At 51.7% G+C, this 26558-nt stretch overlaps 2 protein-coding genes across 7 annotated transcripts in view; one reads left to right on the forward strand and one right to left on the reverse strand.

The window, feature by feature from the left end:
* Positions 1-538: 538 nt before the first annotated feature.
* On the reverse strand, positions 539-9674 carry LOC107320764 (uncharacterized). Its single transcript, XM_085514906.1, has 5 exons — positions 9402-9674; positions 8944-9323; positions 8230-8319; positions 1056-1277; positions 539-968 (listed from the first exon to the last, which is right to left on the reverse strand). Exons 1-4 carry the CDS (start codon positions 9672-9674, stop codon positions 1262-1264), a joined length of 759 nt encoding a protein of 252 aa, XP_085371032.1. The 3' UTR covers positions 539-968; positions 1056-1261.
* The window catches only part of ELFN1 (extracellular leucine rich repeat and fibronectin type III domain containing 1), an 85899-nt gene continuing 68538 nt past the window's right edge, over positions 9198-26558 (forward strand). For 2 of the 6 annotated variants that reach the window (XM_085514629.1, XM_015876966.3), the window contains exons 1-2: positions 9198-9332; positions 26283-26395. The gene's annotated coding sequence lies outside the window, so the exon portion shown is untranslated. Of the gene's footprint in view, positions 9333-11752; positions 11953-26282; positions 26396-26558 lie in introns of those variants that run through there. The other 4 variants (XM_015876965.3, XM_032447662.2, XM_032447663.2 and 1 more) reach the window with 4 other exon arrangements.

Genomic DNA, 26558 nt, shown 5'->3' on the forward strand with positions numbered 1-26558 from the left:
TTGGCTTACGGCATGCACAACCATGTGTGTTTATCTGATCATTTTCATTCTTCTAATTCCCTCCTTCCAATTTTTTCCTTCTCTCTTTATTACACCGCTGAGTGTTGAAGGCCCTTGCGATAGGAATACAGTTTCTAGGTAATATTTCTTAATAAAACCCATCAATTATTACTGTTTCTTCCCACCAGTCAATGCCAGGCTCCATCTCTCATTTATTCTAAGCTCAGCTTAACATCTTTGCTGGTGGAGCCACAACAGACACACATCAATCCAGGCTCAGGTCCTCCCCTCCCATTCACTTAAACAGTTCATGCACAAGTAGAGGTAGCAATGTCTATAGGAGACAACTGAGCTGTTGTTTACCATGCCATCGCTCTGAAGAAAAGCTTTTTCGGTTAAATGCACAAAAATAACTAATGACATTAATATAAACACATACTTTAACTGCTGTTTAAATCTGTCATTAGGTTAAAATAAGGAAAAAAAAGAGAAAGAAAGGAAAAAATAAGAATGGTGCCGCATCCCAAACTCACAGTAATTATGTGGTAAATCTCTTTATTACAGGGTGTCAATCAGGGGGTGGTGGAGCTGGGAGTGGAAGCGCTTTGCAGCTCTGCTGATGTTTGTTGCACAGCACAGAGCTGTCTCCTCCCACACAGCTCCTGAAGGTCCGGGCTCAGGATCCAGATGAGCAAACTGGGGACAGCATCAGCTCTTATGAAGGAGATGCTTCTGCCAATAGTCCATCCTGGATGGAAGGAGAGCACACAAATGCTTGTCCTGCCCTTGTGCATCACTAGGTGATGCTCAGTGCATCCCCAGCTCAGTGTCCAAGTGGTGCCTGCAGATGCTGTCACTGCTGGTGCTGGTCCACCTGGCAAACCATGGGATGCTCCCTGAGGTGGCCTGAACTCATTCTGTAGACGCAAGGTCTCTGGAGGGGTTACTTGGGGGGTTGAACTTTAAGCCTGCAGAGTGTGGGCTCTTCCATCAGTTGTTGCTCAAACACAAGGAGACCCTCCTTCCCACTGGAGCTCTGTGCCCCATTAACCTACCTTGTTCCAGACTGAGAGCTGGAGAATGGATGCCAGCACCAAAGCTTCTGGGAAGCAGCTGGAAGCTGAGGAGTGCAGTGTTTCCCACCCAGCAAAAGGCTTCTGCTCCATTTCTCCTGCTCTGCTGCTACTGAGATGGTGGCTTCATCACTGCTGCTTCCTGCAGCTCCTATGTTTCAGCAGCTCTCAGAGGGCATGATAGCAAATCACCCTGGGAGCCGTCTGTGATAAAAAGTGCAATACAAACAGATAATATCATCATACTCCACTATTAACAGGCTTAAATCCCAAGGATGGGGAGAAGTTCCTGCGGAGAGCAGAGCTATCTCTCAACCACTTCTGCTGCAATTTAAAAGCGCTCCCCAGCTGGCAAGGCTAATTTCACATCTCTTCTTCTCTGGGGAATTGATCTGGGCTTTTCCCTATATGAAGCTAGAAGTCCCCATGGCTAATAATGTTCACTGGGGTGTTCTGGTTCTCACTGTCCCTATGGATTGGGATGGAGGAGCCCGGCTGTGTCCCACTGTTGGGTCTGTGCCTTGCTCATCTCCTATCCCATCCTTTTGTGGGTCTCTGCAGCTACTGTAAGCTGTCCCTTTGTGATGGGATGGATGATGCCAGCTTTAATGCCCACAGCCTCACAGAGGGGAATAGCTTATGGGCTGCACCTCATGGAGCAGATGTTGTGGTCTCTGACTGCTCTGTATAGGAGAGTGTCATGGGTTAGAGACCCATAAGGATCCTGGAGTCCAACTGCTGAATGGATGGGGGGAGAGAAGGGCTATCCTGGCAGGGGGACAGCAGGAGGACTGAGGATCTGCAGCTGCTGCTATGGCCCTGTGGTTCCATCATGAGAGCAGCACCAGCATCAGCCCCACCACCCTCAAGGCATGAGCTGGGCCCCAGTGCACACCCCACTTGTTTCCAACTGCTTTTAAGTCCCTGCCTTTCTCTTTATCGCTCCTTCCACGGTGGGGGCTTTTCCCCCACTCGATGTTGTTTCCCTGCTCATCCCCGGTGCAGACAAGGCAGGAAATGTATTTTCAATATATTAATTAGAACGTCTTTGCAGCAGAACATCTGCATGGGGAGCGATAGATAGATCACCGAAGTGTGCGCGCGTGTGCGTGCAGTGCAGGCTTCCAGATAACGCATTGCTTTGCATAATGTATTCCAGCCAGCACAGCAATAATTTCCATAGCCTGTGATCTTCAAGTACCCCATTATAAATCTATGACCCGGCTCCACGTGACCCAGTCGTTAGATTACTGCCAGATAAACCTCTCGGAGGTGCAGGAGTTTCTGGTCTCTGTCAGCTCTGCCTCAATGGACTCTGTGAGCTGAGACCAAACACTCGGGTTGGTTCCATCCCACTGTGCCAAAGCCATTGGTCTTCTCAGGTATTTGTCACTCTCAGCTCTCTGGGGACAGGACGGCCTTTGCCAGTGGTGCTATTCAGTTTCCTGGTTGTACATTTCATGTAGGTTTAGCTTGAAAGATAATAAGATAGAAAAAAACAGAGACATCCCAGCCAATAAAAGGAAACCTCAGAGGCTTTTTCCATCTTGCGTCTGTCATAGTTTGTTGATATTTTAGCTGCAGAGCACTCGACAGCTGGTTGTAATACTCATTTCCTCCTTTGAGAGAATTAAATGACAAACATTTCATTTATCCCAAGGAGGATTCCCCAAGTGACCCGTGCAAGAAGCCCCTTTATAGCAGCTGGACTGATGTGGGAGGAACTTGGAGCTTCCTTCACCTGAAACTGATAAGTGATTTTGTCCACTTTTCATCCATACACCACCTCTGTGCTGTCCATCCTGGTAATTTAGGGCCACAACCCACTGTTGGCACCCAGCAGTGCCCCAGAGTAGCCATGTATTGGGCAATACTCTCCTGAGCACTGGTACAGTTGGGAATGGCAATGGGAGCACTCTTTGGGCCTCTGCCCGCTGCTTCCCTGCCTGTTTAGCAGGTCAGGATGTTAAGGGGCTAATGGTTGATGTCATTTACCAATATCAGGTAAAAGCTCCTTTACCTGTGCCAAGGGCAGGCTGCCGCTCAAAGCAGCACAATAATTATGTATAGCCCAAGTAATTATTTCTGTCACATCTCCTGGCAGGAGACAACCATTTGTGGGATGGGTTGAGCTACCTTCAGCAACACGCCTATGTCTTATTTATCCAGAACAATACGCTCAGCGTGATTTTCTTTTCCGTCTCCTTTTTCCTTCTAACATCATTTTCAGCCCACACTGCCTTTTAATTCAGAAAGGCAAATCAAGATTCGGAAGGGAGGCTGCAGAAATCCTCCCAGCTCCCATTTGCTGAGCAGAAAACCCCTTTTTCCCTGGGGTCTGTTGGTGTTGCTAGCAGCACGGGCAGCAGGTTCTGCCCTTTCCTAAGGGGAGGTTGGGTCTCAGAGGAGGGGTGACATGACCTTGGATGGTGGTTGTCAGTGTGTGGCTGTGTCTCTCCATGGGATGCTCTTGCAGTTTGAAGCCTCTGAGTCCCGAGTTCCTCTCTACAGGCTGTGCTCAGCCAGCCCAGGGCCATCCAGGGCAACAGAATGGGGCTCCCTGCTGCGGGGATATGGGGGAAGGAGCAGCACCGAGTGACTCATCACTGAGCCGCCTCCCCACTATTCGTGTTTGCCTCTCGCTCTTTCCAGCCTTCAAAGAAGGGAGGAACTGAGATGATGTCATTAATCCTCAATTTGGTAAGGTGGATATCTGGATTCATGGCCGGATTTCTAGTTTGTAAGCTTCACCCAGCTTACAGATTTTGGAGCCAGAGAAGTTTAAGTACCAACAGCTGTGCCTTAACCCATCCTGCCTTGTTGCCTCACCCACACACTAAAGCAGTTCTCTGCCTTTTCCCCTTCTCCTTTCAGTCTGACACGAGTGACCCTAACACAGCCTGTCTCCCAGAGGCAATCAGACCATCCCCCTGGGCTGTGCCTTCTATAGACATCTTGAAAATGCAGCTTGGAGATTCTGGCATGGTCTCCCATTCTGGATTTAGCACCCTGTGTCTGCTGTGGAGTTGCAGAGCCTTGAAAGACAGACATTGATTATTTTGCATAGGGACAACCTATGAGCTGTTTAATACATGAGTGCTCACTCAAAGGTGTCCTTTCGTTTACTGCTGCCGCCATCAGCAGCCTATAAAAGCTGAGGGTGCCTCAGGGAATTGTATATGAACGTGATGGCGATCCTACACCCCCACATTACATCAGAGCATCACCAGTTCTCCCCACATTGCCTTTCTCCCTTCTCCTTCCTCCTCCCCTAAGTCTACTTTGCTGGAGCTACTGCAGTGAATTTAGTTAGGGGGAAGGATGCTGTTTAAGCCCTTTAATGGGATGCTCATTCGCTCTGCTCCAGCCTCAGGTGAGTTATCCAAATATGTGCAGTCCTCCTCCATCTGTAGATGATTTTCCTTGGTCATTCTTTAGGGACAGCTGAGGCTGGGTGGGGTGATGACTGATTGCCTGGAATGGGAGAGGGGATGTGTGATGCAGGTGGGAGCAGCTTCAGCTGGAAGAAATGAAGGGCTTTTGGGGCTGGGACTCAGGTGAAGCCCAAGCACACCTCACAGAATGGCTGTTATCCCTCTGGGTGCTCCACATACCCCTACACTGTGCCCTATGATATTCCCCCAAGCAATATTATGGGATATTCCACCGCATTAGCAACTTGTTTTTACTGCCCAGTGTCTCTCTATGCAATATTTCACTGTCTCACTGGCTATTATCCTGGCGGCACAAAGTTCCATTGAAATTCAATGTGCAAGTTGCCCATTTGTTTCCTTTGAGCTTTGCAGGGCTGTTCTGTGCAGCTTTATGCATATCATTTTTTTGCTATGCAAAGTGAGGGTAACGAGTTTACCTGCTCTCTTTCAAAGCACTGGCTAAAGCCTGTCCCCATGCTGTAGACTGATTTTAGAGTATTTGTTCTAATACTGGGGAAGGATGAATCAGAGCTCTTGGGGAGCGTGCAATCTGATGCTCTGTAAATAAAAAGAAAGTCATGCTGCATCTACGTGTCCCCAGGGCAGGCGTGTGCTCCTTGTCAACCTTTCTTGCTAGGGTTTGTCTTCAGGGATGGCTCTGGCAAAGCCAAGTAGCTTCATCTCAATGACAGCCCTGGAGCAGCATCTCTTGGTTTGGCCGAAGCCACTGATGAGCTTGAACCAGCTCTGCCTTTTAAGGGATAGATGAGGTCCCTTATGCATGACAAGGCAAAACTCCTTAAGCAAAGGGTCACCAGGAGTGTAGGAGAAGCACAGCAACAAAGGAATGCTTTTTGCTGTGAAACCCTTCAGACCAGGGCTGCCTTGCCTCCATCACCATCCCACAGAAGGCTAAGCCTGAGGTACCAACAACACACCTTTAGCATCCTAAATGAGGCTCCCAGATGAGCAGCCACACATGAAAGCAAAGAGTCATGATGTCAGTGCTGAGGTCTCTGCATAAACCAAAAGGGCAGAGAGAAATCTTTTCTTTGCATCAGTAGTGTCTACAAGCCAAGAGTTATTCACCTAGGAGATGTGTGAGTAACACCAAGCACACACATTGGAGAATTTCTCATTTTTTTCATGGACAATGCATACATGAGAGGGAGGAAAAAGAAAAACACACCACAGTTTAAACAAGTTATTTGTTGTGGATCATTCCCTCTGTTGACTTGGAGTTCTTCAGGTGTAAGATGCCATTTAATCAGCACTACATCACATCCCAGAGAGCCCAAAGGAAACCATCACAGATTTCAGTGCTGGTGGGATGTATATCCTAGGAGGACACCCAGCCTTTGCTGCACTGAATCCAGAGCCACAGGTATGGAATCTGTTATGTGGGGATGCAGGGCAGGGCAATGCAATGCAGTGAGCACTACTGGAGCAGGGCCCTCCTGAGCCCTGAGCTGCCAGAAGCCCCCATCCTCAATGGCGGTACCTTTCACTGACATAAAATTGACTTTTCCAGAGTTTCAAAGACAAAAATGGAAATCAGAACAAATGGGAATCCATAAAAACGCATCCGAGCTGCCAAGTCTACAGCAGCCACAATTAGCAATGGATGAGATATTAACACCCTGAAAAATCAGGGTAATGATGTGCAGTAATATTTGTCGTGGCCAAGGCTGTGTACGTGAAACACAAATGTTCTGAGATACAGCTTCTGCCCGAGCCTGCTTTCCCAGATGTAAATATCAGTGTTGTTTTCCAAGCATTCCTTAAATACCAGAAGGCCTTCCTCTACTTACAGCACTAACAGCCCGTAAAATGTCATTTTTTGTTTTCTAATTAGTCTGATGATTTTTAGATGGGATTTGACAACAGCAGCTAAAATAACATCTCAGCCTGCAAAAAATATTCTCCCTAGGATGGTAAATCACCCAGAACTGCACTGGTGCACGGAGGAACCGCATGGCAGCTCCTCTGCACAGCAATGGGATGGAAATCCAGCTCTGCTCACCCCACCTGGGCTGGGGATACCAACTGCTGCAGGGATGTGGTGGGAAAGGGGAGCTGGTCATCCCACGAGGAGCTTCAATTTCACTTATGGCCCATTCTGGATGGGAGCATGGAGGCTGACTCTCATAATGGGTCCACGCTATAGTGGGACTCACAGGGAGGGTTTGGGTACTTGTGGTTTGTAAGGGAGGTTGCTTGCCCAAGGTCATACTGTTCAGAAGCACTGACGTCCTTCTCTAACTGAATCCTTCCTATTCTGCACAGACAAATGGAGCGCTGCCCAGTCTGCTGTTGGCCAGCATTTCCCTTGCAGGTGATGCTACAAAAGGCAGCAGTGGAGCTCTGTTCCTATGCCTCCTCCTCGTCACCGGGAGAAGCAGCCAATGCTTTATTAACCACCCTCTTTTTCCTTTACTGCTGGCTGAACTGGGTTAGGGCTTCTCAAACCTGCTGTGTCAGTCTTCTGCTGGTACAGGGGAACAGCCAGCATGTCTGTCCTGACCCCAGACACCTTGATCACAGCATCTGAGCAAGGCTACATCTTTTACTCCTTCCTGCCTTTAATAACATTATCAATGTCTGGTTTGGGTTTTTTACTAAATATAGGGCTAGAGGCTGGGCTGGTGTCACTTCCTCCCAGACAAACTGAAGCGGCCTGTTTAGAAGTACCTACACTTCTTTTCTTTGCTTATCTTGGTTCATGAAGTTGTTTGATAGCCTGCCCTTGTTCCACCTTTGCTTGACCTGGCAGCCTGTAAAGATGGTGCTGCCTTAAAGCCCACCCCGATCCATGGGCGAGCCTGGAGATTTGGGGTAGCTCTCCCAAATCAGCCCTAGGTAGCTGAGCTGCGTGCTGGGGGATGCAAAGAGCCTTTTGCAAATCATCCCTCCCTGCCGAGCTCCATGGGTGAGGACCTGCAATGGAGCACAGCGTTGGTGGCAACCTTGTCCTTTGCAGGTGCTTCTCCCTCCAGCAGCCAGGAAGGGAGATGGAATGGCTCAGTGATGCTCAAGAGCATTCAGCAAAGACAGAGAAGGGATGGGACCTCTTACCTCCATCCTCCCAGGAAGGTGCCAGAACCCACAGTGTCCTCCTGCCTATTTCATCTCACTGGCTGCAGCCTGCCCACGTGTTTAATCATTCCAAGCAATTACAAGAGGATCCTCTGACTTCAGGGCACGAGCCCACAAGGCATGCAAGAAATGGGTTATTCCTCCTCCAGAGACTCGATGATCCTTATGGGTACCTTCCAACCCCAGATATTCTATGATCCTATGATTCACAGACAGAGGGTCCCCTGTGCTTTAAGAATGAGCGCAGCTGGTAGCAGGGAAGGGAACAAGGACAAGGAAAAGAGAACCTGAGAGCAACCAGCTCACACAGAAACCAAGCCCTGCAACCTCCCCAGCAGGTTAAAGGCCACACCAGGGCTGCTGAGCAGCTGACATGCTCCTCCTGCCCCAGCCTCTCCACCACACTGGGCTCCCTCCTGCATTTCAGCAAGTGCTTCCCCAGGGTGTGTGCCCAAACACAGTGGTGTACCATGCCAGGTTGCCAGCTGCTGTTTGGAGAGAGGCCACGGCCTGCCTGTTTGCCAGCTGTCTCCCAGTTCTATTACTTCACACTTCAGGTTTTTGGCCGCATTGTTGTTGTTGTTGCTATTAAACTGCAAGGAGTGACATTTCTTTACTGCGCCCACCTTCTCCATCTCCGCTGCCACATCCCTGCAGGGCTGCACAAAAGACTTGCTGGGTTTTGGGGACACCTTGGGATGTCATGAATCACAGTGCTAGGAGAGAGGGAAAAGCACTTTTATTCCAGGGGCAGGCACACTTCAATCACTCTGAAGTTTCACATTGTGTTGCTAAAAAAAGCATTAAAAGAGGCCAGGATGGCCATCTCTGGGGCAGGGTGGCACATGGGGAGGGCTGAACACGGGGCACATTGGCTACAACCAGGGCCTGGGGAACCTGGAGTGCACCAGGAGATGTGAGCAGGTGTTTTGCTGCTGCCCCAGCTGCACCTGCCTGCATATCCCCTGCTGCCCCCCACCTGATTAGGCTCAGCTGGAGCAACTCCGACCCACAGAGGGTCAGGATTGGTGCGAGGTGCAGCTGCCACACACTCGTGAGCACACACGGACACGTTCACACGTGTGCTTACAGACACACGGGCTGCTGCTCATGCACACACAGGTCTCACTGTCACACCTACACGCAGATCGCCCAGCCTGCACACACACACACACACACACACTCGCCTCCATCTCACACACGCAGCCCTCTGCTCCCCCCGCTGCCAGCCCAGCTCTCCCTGCCAAGCCGCTTATTGCTCCATGCGGTGACCGCCCGGCAGCATCGAGTCCAGTCGCACTGAGCCCAGGTACACTACCGTGAACCGAACCGCAGCATACCGAACCAAACCGGACCGGACCGCGCTAGGCCGAACCGAACTGCTCCTCCTCGCGCTCCTCGCCTGGGTCCCCGCCGAGCCGAGCCGAACCGAGCCGTGCCTGGCGGGTCCGCACCGATCCGCTAGGAGCCCCCCGGGCCTGGCAGAGCTGCCCGGCGCCGCCTGCACGGGCAGGGCTCTCCGCCTGACGCAGTGAGGAGCTGCAGCCCTGCTCTTCTCGGAGGCCGGCTCCAGCGCTGGGATTTGCTCGGCTCCGGCTGCGTTTCCCTGCCCACCTCCCGCTCCCGGCCCGCCCGCCTGGAGGGGCGCGGGGAGCCGCAGCCGCGGGTGCACCCGCCGCCCCTCACCGCACCTCGGGGCTGTGCGCGTCGCCGACCGCCGCTGGAGCAGGTAGGTACCCGTTCAACCATCACCCTTTAACCCCCCGGCCCCTGTTCGGGCCGAGCCCCCCGCCCCTGCCCCGCCCCGGCGCCCGCAGAGCCGCGGGTGGCCGCGGAGCCCCCGGTGGCCGCTCCGTGTCGCCAAACTTTTCGCCGCTGCGATTCGGGGCTGGGACTCGGGCGAGCGATGCTTCGGGGCTGGGAGCGGAGAGCCCTCCCCGCCGCGATCGGGAGGTTCCCGGGTTTGGCTGAAGCCTCTTTTAATCCCCCCGTGCCCCCAGCGGAGCGGGGAGAGGTCGAGCCGGGAGAACGCCGGGGAGCCCCGCCGTGTGTCCGTCTGCACCCCCCCCATTAGGGGTACCCCGCCTTGGGGTCACCCCAGCGGCCCGGGGAGTCCCCGCTGCAAGCGGGACCTGCGGGAAGCCGAACCCCCCAGGTGTGACCCCATTCCCCGGGGTGAGCCGGGTGGGGGTTACGGAACGGCCGCTGACCAGCTCTGCATCCCCCCCCCGGCCCCGCTGAGCGCTCCTACGTTCCCACGCCGGCAGTTCTGATCTGCCTCCCCACATGCTCTTTCCTTCAGCGGCTATTTCCGTCCTCCAGAAACGCGCCGCACATCGAGATTTAATTAAAGAAAATTAGTGGAAGGGGGCGGTGGTGATTGGATGGGGTGGGGGGGACCGCGTGCATCCTGGGCTGCTCCCGACCCCGCGTCCCCGCCCGGCCCCATCGCGGTGCGGCTCGGGCAGCGGGTGTGAGTTTGAGTCGATGTCTCTCGTTTGAGACGAAAAAAAAAAAAGAGAAGAAATAACGGCAAAGATGGGAGGATCGGGAACGTGCTCTGGTGGATGTGGAGCAGTTTTAATTATAATGACAGATGTTGCAGTAAAGTTCCGTCTCAGTTTCCAAATTCAGGCGAAGCCCAAAGGACGGGGGCACTCGCCAGTCGGCAGAGCCGAGCCGAACGGCAGCCGGAGTTGCCAAAGAATTTTCTTGATTGCATTTTAATGAAGAGCACATAACGACCGGGAGCCTGCGGGGCGGCGTGCCGGGGGATCCCCATAGGACTTTCTTCCCCCCCACCTCTCCAGAGCCCCGCCCTGAGTCCTTGGGGCCGGGGATGCGAAGACTGTGGTGGGGGTCCCCAACCCCTTGCGGGCTCTGAGGGGCGGGGGAAGGCGATTCAGGGCTGGGAACGCACCCACCCGTCGGGGCCGCCCCTCTGCTCCTCTAGAGAGAAACCCCCTTCTCGTCGCACAGCCCCATCCGGACACTCGGGGGGAAGGCGGGGGTCGGGGGGGGCAGCGGCGCTGCCCGCAACACACTGCGATTTGCAGCCCCTGGGAAAGCCCAGCGGAGGGGGGAGCCGATATCAACAGGCACCCCCGGGGCAGGGCAGCCCCGCGCTCCGCTCAGCCTCCTGCCGTCAGCTCCGTGCGTGCCGCTGCCGCTTCGCACGGTATTAAATATTTAGAAGTTTGCAGTGGTGAATACAGCGATCGTTAATAGAAATGGATGGCAGCGTTTCCAAAAGGGGGATGGCACCGCCCGTGGAAAAGGGCACTGCTCAGAGAGGGGCGGGCTGGGCCCTTCGTGGAGCGTTTGGGGCGGTTTTACCCCAAATTAATGGTTTGTCGCTCCGGCGGCGCCCAGATCCCAGTGCTGCCTTCGCATTTCCCATGATGTCTTCAGAGGGAAAAAAAGAAACACGAGCAGATCAGTCCTCTCTGCCTGGCTGGAAATAAAGGCAGCGCGTGTGCAGAAAAGAGGCGATTTGCCTGAAGTTTAGCACTTAAATCACCCCCGGCATCTCCCCAGCCGTGGTGTGCGGGCAGCGGGGGGCAGTGGGCAGCAGGATGCTGCGGGGGGGAACGGGAAGGAGCGGGTCCTCAATGCCTCTGGAGCGCAGTGGAGAGAAGCGCTGGGGAGGGGAGAAGCTTTGCACGGTGGACCCCGCAGGGCAGAGGGGAGACCCCGGGGGAGTAAATGCTTGTCCCCCTCTATCCCCCCCCGCACGGTTCAGCCGCTCCCGGGCTTGAGTCAGCTCTTCGTGCTCCGCGTGGATCGGTGTGCGGCGGGTACAGATGTAAGCGGGGATGTAGAGTGCGGTGCCGAATGGGTTGGGGCGAGAAGGGGGACGCGGAGAAGATGTGGGGGTCCCGGGGGCGCAGCCCACCCTCTCCCACTCCTCCTCCGCGGCGACAGACAGCGGCGCGGTGTGGGTTGGGAAGCGTGGAGAGTCCTGCGGGCCCCCCGACGCCTCGGTGATGGGCACCGGAGAGAGCTCGCGTCCCCCAAAGCGGGTCGGTGCCGTGCCCACGCCCCCTCATCCCCACCCCGCGCTGGGGGACGCTCCCACGACCTGGGCTGCCCACGCGTGTCCCGGCCCGGCCGCCCCCCGTGGTTGGGGCAGCGCCGCTCTGTGACAGCAGAAAGTGGCTGGAAAGGGGCGAGGCGTCACACGCTCTGCCTCCGGGAGGCAGGGAAACGCTGAGGGACCGATGGGAAGGCATGAATGAATGAATCTCCATAAAGAGCCCCAAGCAGCAGGGAGAGGGAGAGAGGAGGAGGAGGAGGAAGGAGGAGAGGAAGAGCCGGAGCCAGGGTAGCAGCAGACGCGATGCCGGCAGGTAAGGAGATGCCGGCAGCCGCGCTACTCTGTGGTGCCCGGCAGGTTGGGGGTCTCAGTCCGAGGGGGGGGCAGGAGCCACCGGGACCCCACGGGGGTTTTGGGGCTTGATGGGGTATTTTCTTTCTTGCTTTCCTCTAAAATGTACCATTCCTCAAACTTCCCAGCGCTGTCGCCCCGCGTCCTGAAGCTCCTGGGGTGGGGGGGCTCCGCGGCTGAGCCCCTTCCCCGGGGCAGCCCCCTCCGTGCTCGGGACGGCCGCAGCACCCTGCGGGGACACGCGACGGCGGCCGCATCTGTCCCGCACCGTGGGGAGCCGTGGGGCTGCTCGGAGCCGGGCCCTGCACAACCCGCAGCGATGTATCGACCGCCTCCATCCAACCCCCCCCAGGGGGACATCCAGCTCCGGACCCGTTTGCTTTAGAGGGGCTGCTATACGGAGCTCCTCGCTCTCGGTCTCCCCTCCCCACCACATCCCTGCTCTGTTACGTAAGGTGCGTGGAGCCAGCGGTGCTACGGGCCGATGCTCCGGGATTTCACCCAGGAAACCCAGAGCCGAACCCGGCCCTGCTGCCCACCCCTGTTTTCCGCTGCCTTCTCCCTGTATGATGCAGGGACAGCGCAGGTGCACGGCCGGGGGACAACTTTGCACATGCACGCTTCCACCCCCTGCCCTGCAGCTTTGCCTCTTGCACACATCTGCCCCTTCAACGCTTGCGACGCTGGCCGTGCACACCCGCACAGTTTGTTGGAGCAGCCACCCTAAAGCAGCAGGGCGATGCGTTCCGGAGCTGTTCGCACACCGCAGCGGCTCAGGGCTCCCACCCCATCAGCACCGCAGGCCCGGAGGGTGGCTCTGCAGCTCCCACTGCTTTCCCTCCCAGCCGAGGTGCACTGAACAGCGATCAATAATGCCTTTCTGATTGGCTTCAATTCCCCATTCCAAGTAGTCACTGCATTAGGACTTGATTTTTCTCCCCTTTGACTCCCAGCCAGATTAGATTGTGAATTTGGCTGATTTCATGCAACTGGGGGAGGGAAGAGTCATACAGCAAGAGAGAGAACTGAAATATCCTACAGGATCCCCTGGAGGGGAGAGAAATCAGGTCTAGATAAGAGCCTGTTCTCCCAGTCTGGCTAATGCTTTCCTATTTGATGATCAGAAAACACCAGATCCATCCTCTCCCTGGGACGGCTTACCTGTCTGTGGAAGGTCAGGCTTTTGGCTTGGTCAAGGTACAAGGGTTATTATTCTTATTTGTTTCAGTTCTCCCGTCCTATGCTAAATATAAGATCGCACAGTGTGAGCAAACAGAAAGATGCGGTCGGTGCTTCGGAGCGGTCAGAGCTGAGCTCCAGCCGTGATGCTGAGATCAGGGCTGCTGAGATTGGGATGGGACTGTGCCCAGGGAGAGCCTGCTGCCCATTTGCAAGGGCTCATCCCCCATTGGGAAGTCTCAGGGAGTATTTCTCTGTGCTTCTTTTCCGTGTCAGCAAAGCCCCATGTCCCTCTGTGTGCAGCCATCCCTTAGGATTCAGTGGTGGGGCTGTCAGGAAAAGCAAAGGAACTCAGCAGCACCTGCAGACCTCAACTGCTGGCACTCAGCTGCAAACTGACATCCCCCCCAAGTGTGGTGACAGCCTGGGATTACTCAGCAAAGGGCGCCGGGAGCAGAGGGACTCACATAGAGCTGCTGCAGGAGGGGAGGATGCTGGCAGCTGGGTGCAGGTGGGATGAGCTGTCAGGGGATGCAAAAGGGTGTGAGTCCACCAGTGGTGTTTTGAGTGAGATCGTGGGAGAAGAAATGGGTCTGAGTGTTATTATTTGTTATTTTCTTTGGTGTTCTGATTGTATGGTCTGGGAAGAGGTTGAGAGGGTGCGATACCAAGGCAGCACAGGGGCAGAGTGGAGGAGACTGGTGGAGGGGAGAGGATTGGGATGGGATTTGGTGGGATGCCTATGGGGCTATGCATGGCCCCACAGTGCAGGTGAGGAAGGAGGCAGAGATGGCAGCAGGAGGGCTATGGGGGCCTCCAGGTGAAGGGGCTGCAGCAGAGACCCCATATCCTGTACACCCCATATCCTGTACACCCTTAGGAGAGTGCTGGTTGCATTAAGAAAGAACACACAGTAATGCACTGGGTGCAGCTTGGTTACTGAAGCAGTGAATATATGTATGACCCATGGGTCCCGGAGGCACCCATGTAATAGGAATAAATGCTAAGAATTATTTGGGAAAGGGGCCCTCTGGGTGAAGGCTCCTATTAGCTCACATGGTGGGGCAGAGGGGTCTGGAGGAGGTGTCTCCTTATGGGAAGGGTCAGCCCATGGCAGGGAACTGCAGGGACACAGGAAGAGGCTGGGAGGTGGGAATGGAGTTGGTGAAGTTCTGACAGCAGAAAACTGTGTGCATTTAAAACCAAACAGACTGTAACACTCATTACAGTGTTTCTTCAGGAGCTGGGCAAGGGCATTCTCTGAAGCTTGCTCGTATTTTTAAATCAGCAGGAATAAGTGTATGGAAATGTACGTGTTTTCCTGTATCAGCTGTGATCAGCTTTTAACTTTATTACAGTGAGTGCAGAGTTTTTTTGTGGGCCAAGCCCATTCATTGGATTTAATGGAGTTAAACTGCAGGCAGATTTGGCAACTAGTTTCCATGTATATCTTTGTGCAGTGGACAGGCAGAGATAATAAAATTCTACACTTTATACGGTATCTCTTAGGGAGAAGTCTTCCAATGTGCTTTATAAACAGCATGCGTGTTTTGCTCCGATATACGCTCATACCCAACCGTGAGGCACTTTAATGCTGCTGCTTCTCCCTTCCTTGGTGCGACGTGTGAGAACTCAGATATGCCCACTGTATTTTCACATTCCTTCCTTGCAAACATCTTAAGCCATTTCTTTCCTTTGGCTTGGTCTGTAGTTCCCATTGGGAACCCAGGGTTAGTGAGCTGTGAGGGCTGGGGAGGAGGGAAGATGCATGTAATGCCTCTTTCTAAATGCCCACTGCACCCATGGTTGTGGCAGCTCTATGAGGCTGCATCCCAGCACCTGCTATGGGCACGGATGTCTGCACAGCCTATGGGGCTGGATTGCCTCTCCCTGGCTGCTGCTTCCCTGTTTGCAGTGGCTGTTGGTGAAGCAGCTGGAGGGCTGAACTCATCCATTCTGTAGCTCTGACTTATCGCACAACCATCGCTGCCCCAAACAGAGCTTATAGGTGTGTAGGGCCGAGGTGACAGCGATACGGGATAAACACCGAACAGCGGTGAGTGACAAGGACATCAATCTGCAGATTCTGGTGGCGTGAAAACAAATGGCAAGTAGTGAGGCGTGAGATGTCTGTGATGTCAAAAGAGTCCTACAACGTGTTTATAACCCTGCTAGGGATTTGCCGGGGCTTCTCAATAATGCATTAATTCAATTACACATTCTTAATTAGTGTTTGCTCAAATTGGAGCAACATCATCAATTTGCTTTTGCTGCCTCTTATTTTTATTTTTGCTTGTTTTGTGGATTTCAGTTGATTCTTTCCCCTCTGCTTTGAGCCGGGTAGCGCACAGCTGCATGCTCACACCACGAGCCGCAGCCTCTCTGGTTCTGCTCTCTGCTATGAATAGTTCCATGCTTGCAAGCTGCACAGAGCTGACCCGGCCCCATCATTAGAGGAAGAGGAAGCAAAAGGGACCCAGGTGCAAAGCTGAGCAGCGTGTGGGGCAGGATCAGGCCTTGGGATGTAACTTAGGGATGCTCTAAGCAGGAGGATTACTTCTTGCATGGAACGCTGTGTTTTCCTCCTAGTAGATCAGGGAGGCCAACATGAGCCTCCCAGCAGCAGAGGGGCACTTGTCCTAAGCTCGTAGTGCACAGGTCGGGCTTTTCCCTCCCCCTTCCCTGTTTCTTCCTGTTAAAAAACCCTTTGCTTCCCTTCCCCACCCTCTGCCCACGCTCTCCCTGCTCGGAGGCGAGCGGTGCCATCTCGAAAGCCCCATTCATCACCTCCTGCTCGTGAGGCTCACAGCCGCCGCTCAATTGATGGACTGCGGCGGTGAGTGAATTCAAAACCATTACGTTCCTCAGACAGCTCTTAAATATGACAAGATGGAAATCAAATCTGAAGGAAGCCCTGCAAAGGTGTGTCTCTGGCCAAGGAATCCTATGTGACTGTGGGGGGCTGCTTGGGGTCAGGGGAGATGCCACTGGCTGCTCTGTGCCCATAGGGGGGGAGTGGACAGGTGAAGAATTAAGGAGAAATATTTTGCCTGGTTAAGATGAGTGTTGTATAAAGCTGTCTGCCTGATGCTTTGCATGAATTAATGAGCTGATTGATTAGGGAAGGCTTGCAGCAGCCAGGTGAGAGAGATGGTTCTCGTCCTGCTGTTACAGATGGGGGTGAGGATTAGGGCTTCCAAGCTTCTCACATTAGCAAACGCTATGATTAAGACATCTGCCTGTGTCTTGTTTCCCTGATTGATTGATCTGATTTCTGGATGCTTTTTGGTGTTGGAGCAGCTGCGAGCGCTCTGTGGCTGATCTCAGCCCCGCGGAGACTCAGCTGGGGATCCCATCTCTGCTGTGAGCTCAATCTTCCAGCGTGTTTGTGGCAAAACCCAGCAGCCTGCGCTTGGCTGTGGTGTTCGTAAGTGACAATCTCCTCTCCTGCCGCTGGATGAGATGAGCTCTCACCGTTCCTTGCAGCATCAGCTGTTTAATGTGCCATCCTCTCACCATCCAGACTTTACCAGGCAGAGCTGGCTGTAAGCATCCCCGTGTCGCTCAAAGCAGCTCTCCTGACACCTGCGGCTTGTAGCAGCCTGCTTGCTGACCGCCGGGTGCATCTCTTCTCTGTGCTGAGATGAGCACAGCTTTCCAAGAACAGTTCACTGAGCAAATGTCACTCTGCAGCCCCCAAATCTATCAAAAAGAAAGAAAGGACATCAGCTGTAAGCATTAATCATCCCATATCATCCAAATAAAGTCACTGCAGCCAAGCGTTGTCAAAGGAGAAATGTCTCGACTTCGGTGCTGTCCCAGGTGCAGTTTTTCTCCATCCCTGCTCAGCGTCATGCTGAGGAGTTTGGGGTGTAGGAGCACCAGGTGATGCTCTACCCAAACCTCTGCCCTGTGGTATGGTTTAGAAAGAGCAGTCATAACCCCGTGCTTGTCCTGCCCCTGCTCAAGGCACAGGGGGTGCAAAAGCTGCAGGCAGGTGTAGAAAGGGGGAGGGATGGGGCATCTCAGGACCTGAGGGACAGCAGATGTAGTGCTGCTGTTGAGCCGACTGACTCCTGAGGATGCAGGAGTGACTGTAGTCTTGTCGCTTCCAGCTGCCTTCCCCTGAGAAAGCAGAGCTGAGCAGTGAGTTGTGAGCACTGCAAGCAGCCCGAGGGCATGGAGGGCTGCTGCCTGGCCTCTGGAAGTGCCTCTTCTGCTTGAGGTGCAAGAGTTCAGACCAATCTCCTGTGTTTTATGGTGCTGTTGAACTCTTATCTGTCTGGGTTTCAGTCTGTCCCTGAAGGCTGTGGCACCCTGTCTGTGCTGGGAAAATACTGGGCTGTGCAAAGAGTTGGGTGTGGGTGGGCCCTGCTGCTTTGCTTTGCCCCGGCTGTGTGTGTGGGGTGGATGCAACCTGTCCTGCCCTGCTCCCCACATACAGGGGCTGTGTTCTGTTCTGACAGCTCAGCCCATCCCCACTGCACGACTTACCCAGAGCAAATGTGCCCACTTGGTTGTCTGCTGTCCTCCATTTACGTTGTACAGGGAAACCCTGAGCACAGGAGCAATACAATCACTTCTGGAGAACACCTCCCACGATGGAGTAAAAGCAAAGCTTCAATAAATGGTCACGTTTCAACAGCTGTTCCAGTTCATAAAGGAGCAGAATTTGGGCAGTGGAGTTTGTGCAACAGCTTTGAATGTAAGACAAGGAGGAGAAATGAATCTGTGTATGCAGTCTTTACAACGTCCTGAGAGATGCTGTGTGGGTCTGTTTGCTGATGTTGAGCTGCAGGAATGGTTTTACAGAAAAACTGCTCTCTTCTATATTAAAATCCTTTCCAGTGGTGGACTAATTCTCAGTTCTCTGAATTATACATTGACTTGAAGGGAAAAACAAACAAGCAGCTACACTTTCTGCATGGCCTTCCCTTTTGCTATGACAAATTACCACTTCCTATTCTGTTTTCTTTTTCTCCCCTGTCTGATCTCTATCTTAATAAGAGATCAGCCATAATGCAGTATTGTGCTGTATAGCCCTCAGGACAACTCTTTTGCACTGAAACTCTGACTTGTGGCAGTGGGCAGAGTACTACACTTTTCATTTTAATTAGCTCATTCTAGGCTGGGAAATAAATGTATTTTACGTATTGATCTTGCTTTTCACCCCATTCGTTTTGAAGTTCCATTGACTGTGTTTTCAGCAGGCCAAATCCTGGCTGTCGGTCCCAATCCTGACTTGATTCTGTGGGTTTGGCTTTGAGCTGCTCCTTGGGGATCCACTCCAGCTCTGGTATCTGAATGGGAAAACAGACTTCAGAACTGGTCACATCCTTTGAGCCCCTTCTGGCAGCTGGGGGAACCATGCCTAGTTGGGAAACCTGGAGGTGAAGTGATGTTATCTGGGATGTAGCTGCTGGGTCTTTGTCCTCTGACACCTGCTTCTGCTCCAACTACAAAACCCAGTTCCATTCTTTGTCCCCAGTTTTGCAGTGCAAGGAAATTTGGGCTTAATTTTAAATGTTCTCCTGAATTTTGGTGACGGCAGATTGACGCAAGCGTGTGCTGGAGCAGGGCCTGTTCTCTTATGCATATGGATGCGTACACAGCTGTAAGCTTTTTCCATCTTTAGGCTTCCGCATCCGACTGAGATCTTCTCCCCCTCCCCGCCTTGTGCTGTGGCCTCCAGGGGGAGGATATTGGTGTGACCTGAGTGGAGAAGGGCTCATCCATGGGATGTGGAGGATGCCCATGATGCAGTCAGATATCTTCAGTGATGCTCCTTTCTTTGAGGAGGTGGAACGAGAGCTTTCTCCATCAAAAGCATGCAACAGTATACCTGGTGCTTGCTGAGGCCGGAAAAATAAATTAATTGACCAAGCAATGAGGTTTGGTGGCCTTTCTGGGTGCTCTGAAGGTTGTTTGTCAACTAGGCCAGGGCTGGTTTGGTGCTGGCCAAGGTATTACGCTATGGGATGGAATGCTGGTGTGCCCTCACCTCTGGTTAATCCCATTTATAAAATATTGTTGTCTCTAAAAGGGAGCCAACCCAGCAGTTCAGTGTGGGTTTCTTCCTTCCAAAATATTTAATTTTAATTTCCTTATTTCCTATGGTCAGGTTGGAGTAGATGCTCCCTCTGCAGCAAGTGTTCTCTGATATCCCTAAATAGGATTCTGCAGTCTCCGGTGGTTAAAGTGCTTGGTTAAGGTCCAGGGGTGTTTTTTATCCCAGTTTGGTCTGTCCCCACCAAAGCACAGGGTTTGTAGTGATGAGCAATTCAGGGCTTATCGCTGCGGTGGGAAGAAAGCTGTGAGTGCCAGACCCGTGCTCATGCAGGCTTGGAAGTGCATTAATTTTTCCACATCAGTGGGAGCCGAAGCTGTTGCTGAAGGTGCCTCTAGCTGCCAGGAGTGAGACACAGATGTGCTGTGTGGTTTCTGGGGGGCAGAAACCTGTGTAGAAAACTTAAGTATGTATTATATGCCTTGGAAAGCCTTCTTTAAGATGCATCCCAGGTGCTGGTCTGCTGTCGGCCGCACAACGGGTGGCTTGGGCTCCATGGCTGGCGGTGCTGCTGGAGCACACACTCTGTGGCTCTGTTGACTTTGAGGGATGTGCTTTAGTGGGCACGGTGGCAATGGGTTGGTGGTTGGACTAGATGATCTTAAAGGTCTTTTCTGACGCTAATGATTCTATCCTTTCACTAATTTGGCTCCAGAGATGTGAATGAGGGAGCCTTGGGCTAGCTGGAGGGGCAGCAGCAGGCCAGCAACTGGGTCAGCATGGGATGGCAGTTTTCCTCTTCTATGTAAGAACTCCCTTAAAGGTGGGATGCTATGGTAACACCTGCTGTGGAGGGACCTGAGATGCATTGACTGCAGTCAGGACAAAGTTACCTTCCCAATTACAGCCTCAGGCGGTACATGCTGGAGGAGAAGGAAAGACAATAAGTGAAATGAGCCTCTGTTTATCGTCCTGAAGGTCTGTCCGTTAGCTAATGAGGCAGATGGCTGAGCCTCTTATTAAATGATGCTTCTTAGCACTTCTGTAGGGTTATAGGTAGTAACTCATTTAAAACAGAGCTCTCTATTGACAAGGGGCTAAAAACAGCACCTCCTTCTGCCCGTGATCTGATTTCGTTGTGCAGGTGGTGCTGGGGCTCGGGGCAGGTTGGGGTCACAGCAAACAGTGTGCAGTGAATCCAACCCACAGGCAGCCGGGCTCAGCCCTGGGTGCAGTGACTTTGTAAGGCAATACCTCGGCTTTACTCAGCTGAAACACAGGCCGCTTTGTCCAGTGGGTAGCAATGTTGATGGAAGTGATATTTAACCCAAGAAAATACATGATACATAGTCTAGGGTTCCTTGCTTATCCATCATATAATGCAGTGCATGGGGATTAAATATCCGTCCTGTAAAGTTGTTTGAGATCAGTGTTGTTATTTGTTTTGCAAATGATCCTGACAGGGATGCTGAGTGCTATTGATTACCAATAGTTCTTTAAAAATTACTATTATGCTGCAAATTATGAGGCTTGGGGATATCCAGTTATATGATAATGGAAAGGCATTGGTGTGTTATGACATGCATCATAATAAATTTGCTCTTCGTATGTGATGGAGGTTGAAAGGGACAAGATTTATGACTGATAGCATAAGCTGTCTGCCACGGTATGTCCAAGGGAACATGATGGAATTGCCTAGTTGTGCAGCGTGGCAAAAAGTAATAATGATTAAGAAAGCAATTTGGTTAAAAATGAAGAAAAAAACCACCCTTATTCTGAGCAAGATCTCCTTTATCTTCTTGTTAAAGTATGTAAACCACTCCTCTAATTTACAGCTGGTTGAAATCCTTCATCATTCTCCCATACTCCATTCCAGAAGCACCTACGAAGCACTGCACGGGTGGGAAAGGCTTCACCTATCTCATGGCCGTGGCTATGATAACAGTGCAAATAAGTGCCCTGAATGAGGTGCATGGATGCCACTGAAGCTGATGGAGGATGCTTGGGTTGGGTTGTGTGTTCTCGTCCTGATGATGACCGTGTGGTAATGCAATCACTTGACTTCCACGCTCCACAGCAAGGCCTTCAGTCTTCTGTGCCAAGGGGGAGCAGAAGAGCTGCTATGGGCTACGGCGACTTGAGCAGAGTCACAGGAACCTTCCATGCCTTGGGGACAGTGCAGGGTGCTGTGACCTTGGCCCTGGTGCTGCTTTCAGTCTCCTTTCCATCTCGGCATGCACAGAGGGCTGTAGGGAGGGCTCCGTGATGGGTAATGCATGCAGGAAGGTGCACGGAGTGAAGGTTAAATCAGACGCCTTTCACCGTGGCCATTCTCTGCTCCTGGCATCCTGCTGCAAATACCAAATGACGGCAATGCAAATAAGCCGTTTCCTCATTGCGCTGCTGATCTATGGGAGAGCCCACAGACAGCGAATGCCTGGGTCTGTGCTCTCTATTATCATGCTCAGCAGCAGCTGAGCATGGAGAAATACATGTCCAGGAGCCAGCGCTAGCAGAAGTGTGTGTAAATCAAAGGGGAAGGAAAAAACAGTTTCCTTTCTTCCTCCGGCACCGTCTCAGCATCCTTGGCCATAAAGTCATGTATTGCACTAAGAGTCACCCACATGGACATACCGTGCTGTCCTTATGGCCGCCCAGCAGGGCAGTGCCCATGGGCAGGAGACCTCATCTACAGACATCAATTCACTGTCACTCCGCTGTTTGCTTTGCTGGGCTGCACTGGGTGTGCTTGCACAGCAGCTACAATTTCTTTAGAGAGGCTCAACACTTGTTAACGTGGCACTTTGGATGAGGGAAGAAGGCGGTTTGGGCTTGTTTAGGCATTACTCTGTCAGCTGCCTGACATCTCCTAAAGAGCCAGCACCGGCCTTCCACGATCCCACTTGGAAATGGGGTGGAGGGAGACTGAAATCCCAATAGGCTGATGGGGGATCAGAGCCCACACGTCCTGCTGTCACTGGAGGCTGGGTGATTCCTGACTACCAGCAGGGCTTCACTGTTACTGGCCCTCCCTCCCTTCCCCCCTTTTGTGGATGCTATCAATGGAAGTACTGCCCCTTGACTTGCAATGAAGTAATTATTTATCACGCTGCTCTCTCAGGCTGAGTGCTCTGCAGGTTGCTGTGTGCTGTCCCCTGACCTGTGTGTAACCATGCTGCGATTCAGGAGTAAGTGATAGCTGCAGAGATGCTGTTTGTCACTAGAGAAGGGCCAGGCACTGGGGTGCATGGGGGGTGACCTTGGTTTTGCAATGTAAATAAAATCCTGGGGCTTTGTCAGTGCTTTAGCTATAGGATTCTCTGCTTCTAGAAAAAGTCCAGAGAGCTTGAGAACTCTTTGGAGGAATTGCAATATTGAGATTGTAGAGGAGGGTGATTCCAGGAGAAGGGAGATCAGGATGGTGCAGTGAATAGCATCTGCACCCTGGAGATGATGGCTCAATAGGCTTTCTTGTTGTTGCAAGGAGATCTTTTTGGCTGTTTATTCATCTTTTTCATTCCCAACTAAAGGCAGGTCAGTGTACAGAGCTGCATTAGGAGATGCCCATATCAGGATTCACAAGCATGCTTGTTTTCTGCAGAGGTTTGCACAGGTGTGTGAACATACTGGAAAATGAGGCTTTCCCCTGCATTGCCGTTGTGGGCACCTTAACCTGATGTCTGTGACCCAAGCTCTTTTCCCAGGGGAAACAGCTCTCTTCCAAGATCTTTCCCAACAGCAAACACTTCACAGCGACCCAGGAGAAGCTGGATAGAAAGGAAGAGCCCTTGTCTGTCTCTACTGGTTGTGTGGGCCTGAAAGTGGCAGACTGAAGTGCCACTGCTTTCATCACTGTACTGCTTTCTGGAGCAACCGTAGTGTGATGCCACGTGTGCAGGTTCTGGGACTTCTTTTGATACCTCATTGCGGTACATCTTATGATTAAAAAGATAATATGGTTATGATTGGAGCTGTGCCTTTTGGCTGGGTCACTTGGTCATTTCTCACAGGAGCAAAGGCAGAATGAAGTTCAGGAGGGATCCAAGCAGCAGGGGCTGCGTAACTGCCATGCAACTATGCAGAGCAAGCTGCCTGGGTGAAGGTGGGCTCCCCCATCTCTGCCCTACTGCTGCCTTTTCAGTTCGGTATTTTTCCTTTCTGTTTTGGAAATCCAATTGCTGCAGAGATCCTGATGTTGGAGAGCAGCTGCCAGCGTGAGCTGTTCCTCTGGAAAAAGGGATCTATCAAAACGGTTCCTTCTTTTTGTCATGCTCTAATTTTGCCAACGTTGGTTTATTTTTGTGGGTTTTTGGTTGTTGGTTTATTTTTTTGGCTTCTTTATTTCCTACTGTATTCTTTAAACTTCCCTTTCAGGGCTTAACAGCTTAACCATTTCAAAGTCATGCCAAGCGGAAATGTAGCATACGATTTTCTCACTAAACATTGTGCTGATCTCTCAAATGTATTCTGGATTTGTATAAAAGCTGCAAAAAACTAGGCTGGAAGAGGGTGAGAATTAGCACTCAGCTGTGGATCCAGGTCTTTGCAGGCTTAGGAAAGCTCTGAGTAAGCAAACTGTGCTCCTTGCCACCTTGCTCTGCAGTGTTGGCATGGCGTGGTGTTGGAGGAGATATGTGTTGAAACAGATACTCATCCTGAGAAAGGAACAGTGTTTAAACTGCCCTTAAACAGAGGTCTTGGTTCTGGCTGTTGGTCCTGGGATCTGATTTGTGCTCCAGGCTCTGCTGCCAAATCCCTCTCTGGGTTTCAACCTCTTGGTCCTTCCTCTGTGTTCCAAACAATAACAGTACCCTAAACAACCTATTCTTTGTGAGTCTCTCCATAAAATACCTGGTTTTCCCTCATTTTGTCAAGTAAAATACAAAGAAGTGATTCACCACTGTTGCCCTCAGGCTGTACCTGGAAAGAACATGCATTTTCCTTGGGTGGCAATGAGCATTTCTGGAATGGTGGGCTCTTCCTTGCTGCTGAGATGGCTCATTGCTGACAAATGCCTGCTGTGATGGAAGCTGCTGTGCAAACTTGGGCTTTTGGGGTGCTGATATAGGAATGGCACCGGGCACAAGAGGGCAACTTGGTGCTTGAGAGCTGAGAGGTTGGTGCCAGTCATTCCCAAAGCCATAGATCATCAAGAGCTGTTTTTCTGCCATCCCTGGCATCATTCACATTAGAAGACATCAGATGTTCCTCATTGGCAAAAGGAGGCCGTGGCCCTGAGCTGGGCTCTGGATTGCAGCACCCTCCATTAGAGATGCTCAGGGCTGGAATTTGCTTTCATTACAGCTTTGAGGCTTGCAGGGTGAAGCGAGGGACAGCTCATGATTATTGGAAGCTTTAAAATTCATAATGCTCTTCATAAAGCTTAATCATTCATTAATAATCAATGTAATGCATGCCGTGTTGTATCTGGCTGAAGAAATGCCCACGGTCCCCCAGTCACGTTCACCCACATGCTGCTGTAGTTCAGAGCTCCACGTTCATGTGAATGAGGAGAAGGGAGAAGAGGGGTTTTCCAGGTCCCTTCTTTCTGGTGGGTGGGCTCAGTGCATGCAGAGCAATGTGGTGTGGTGCTTTAGGGGTGTTCTAAGCTGGTGGGAGCCTTGAGGAAACAGAGCTGCAAGGAACAGTGATAAAAAGCACTTTATGGTTCATGTTACAGTAAATCTCCCTTCAACTTTACTTAATCTTCCCTCCTTTTCAATTAATAACCACCAGGACCAAGCTACTTCCCTAGCTGGCGGGGGAACTAAACTAAAGAAACCAGTTACAGTCATGTTGTTGGAGAGTGTCTGGCTCCACTTGAGTTGTTTTTCCACTATTTGGGTAAATAAGTTAAGACACTGAGAAGGGCTGCAGAGATGGTTGGCAGCGCATTGCATCCCCCAGGAGACCGAGGCAGCACTGCTCATTGGTGGGAGCATCCTGAGCACGAGGGGTCGGTCCTGCAGTTCTGTAGAGAGAAGGCAAACAAGCGGCCTCTGTTTTAGCACCGGATTCATTGCGAGGAGATGTGCCAAGGATCATTAGTGCCACACTCGTCATTATCTTTTGCTTGGATTAGTTTTTTCCATTTTCTTTTTTTTTTTTTTTTGCCTAAAAAAAAAGGCTTGTTCCCGTTAGATCAGATACAGACAGAATAATAGCAGTATCACAAAGATTGAGGTCTGCGAGATTAAATTCGAAAGGGAGGAGAGATGAGAACTGTGGCCCTGCTCGCTGTTACAGCAGCAGTACAGATAAATGGCTCCGTATGCAGATATCAGGGCAAAAACAGAAAGGGATGCTGGGGAGAGATGGCAAGAAAAATAGGAATTAATCAGCAGATTCAACCATTGTAATAATGCAGTAAACACAGAGAGTTGCATTATGTAAGCTCCTTGGCTTCTCATTGTGTACATGAGCTGATGGGCGCTGGGTGGGCGCAGCACTGCAGGTATCAGAGCCCCGTCCTTGCAGGAAAAGGCGTTTGTGGTGTAAAAGAGAGAGGCTGTTCAAACTGCATAAGGAAGAAGTGGCTCGTGTTGAGCCTGAGAAATGTATGTGGTGCTCAGAAATTCAAAGCTTTTGGGTGAAGTTTTGGGGCCCTTTTTGTCACCAGTGTCCCAGCAGCTTGATGAGGTTTCACTGCCGTCACGGGACATTGCTCAGGCACAGGAGGAAATGGATCTGCTGCAGATTCTCCTTGATTTTAATGGATACGATTTTGTTCTATTGAACCCAGTTGGCCAATTTCTCACAAGGAATGACAAGTACCCGATACCCCCCTCTTCCCTTGTGGTCAAGGTGTTAAGCACAGAACACTGTTTGCAAATGAGTTTCATCCTCCGGCTCCTAGTTTGACTGGGAATGGCTCAGCCCTGGGTCCCTCCCAATATATCCACTTAGGCCATGCAATAATTTTGACTATCTCATGCATAGTAGATTAAAGAAGATCTGCAATTTATTTTTAAAGCTTTGAACCAAACACTTGGATGATCCTAGAAAAAAAGGGGCTTAAAATATTACCAACCTCATGATTGCACAAAACGAAGTAGCCCTAAAACTTCCCAGTAAAACCTTTTTTCTCTGCACTCTTTTATCAACAGCTCCAACCATGATCAGTGCATAAATCTACCTTAAACACAGGATGCTGGAGAGGTACCAAGGGAGAGCAGCGTGCTCCTGGCTGCATGGTGAGAAGGGAAGGACGCACACACAGGTAGGGGCTGTTGCTGGGTTCTCATCCTCTGTTGCCTGCTTGGATTGAACTAGCCCTGCTTGTTGCTAGGATTGGAGAGGGGAAAGTGATTGAGAAGTGATTCTTTAAGCTTGTCTGAAGGCACCGATGTGTTTCTGGGATCCGCCTGGCCAGGCAGATGGTG

This window comes from Coturnix japonica, chromosome 13, assembly GCF_054131305.1.
Source record: "Coturnix japonica strain WE chromosome 13, WE-NBRP24, whole genome shotgun sequence".
Lineage (NCBI taxonomy): Eukaryota > Metazoa > Chordata > Aves > Galliformes > Phasianidae > Coturnix > Coturnix japonica.

What these genes read in the sequence shown, in the direction of transcription:
- LOC107320764 (XM_085514906.1), bottom strand. Translation starts at nt 9,674, where the DNA reads ATGGGGGGGGTGCAGACGGACACACGGCGGGGCTCCCCGGCGTTCTCC. An exon ending in TCTGCGGGCGCCGGGGCGGG is followed by an intron (nt 9,324 to 9,401) that starts GCAGGGGCGGGG and finishes TACCTGCTCCAG; the next exon opens with CGGCGGTCGGCGACGCGCAC. An exon ending in GTCCGGTCCGGTTTGGTTCG is followed by an intron (nt 8,320 to 8,943) that starts GTATGCTGCGGT and finishes CCTCTCTCCTAG; the next exon opens with CACTGTGATTCATGACATCC.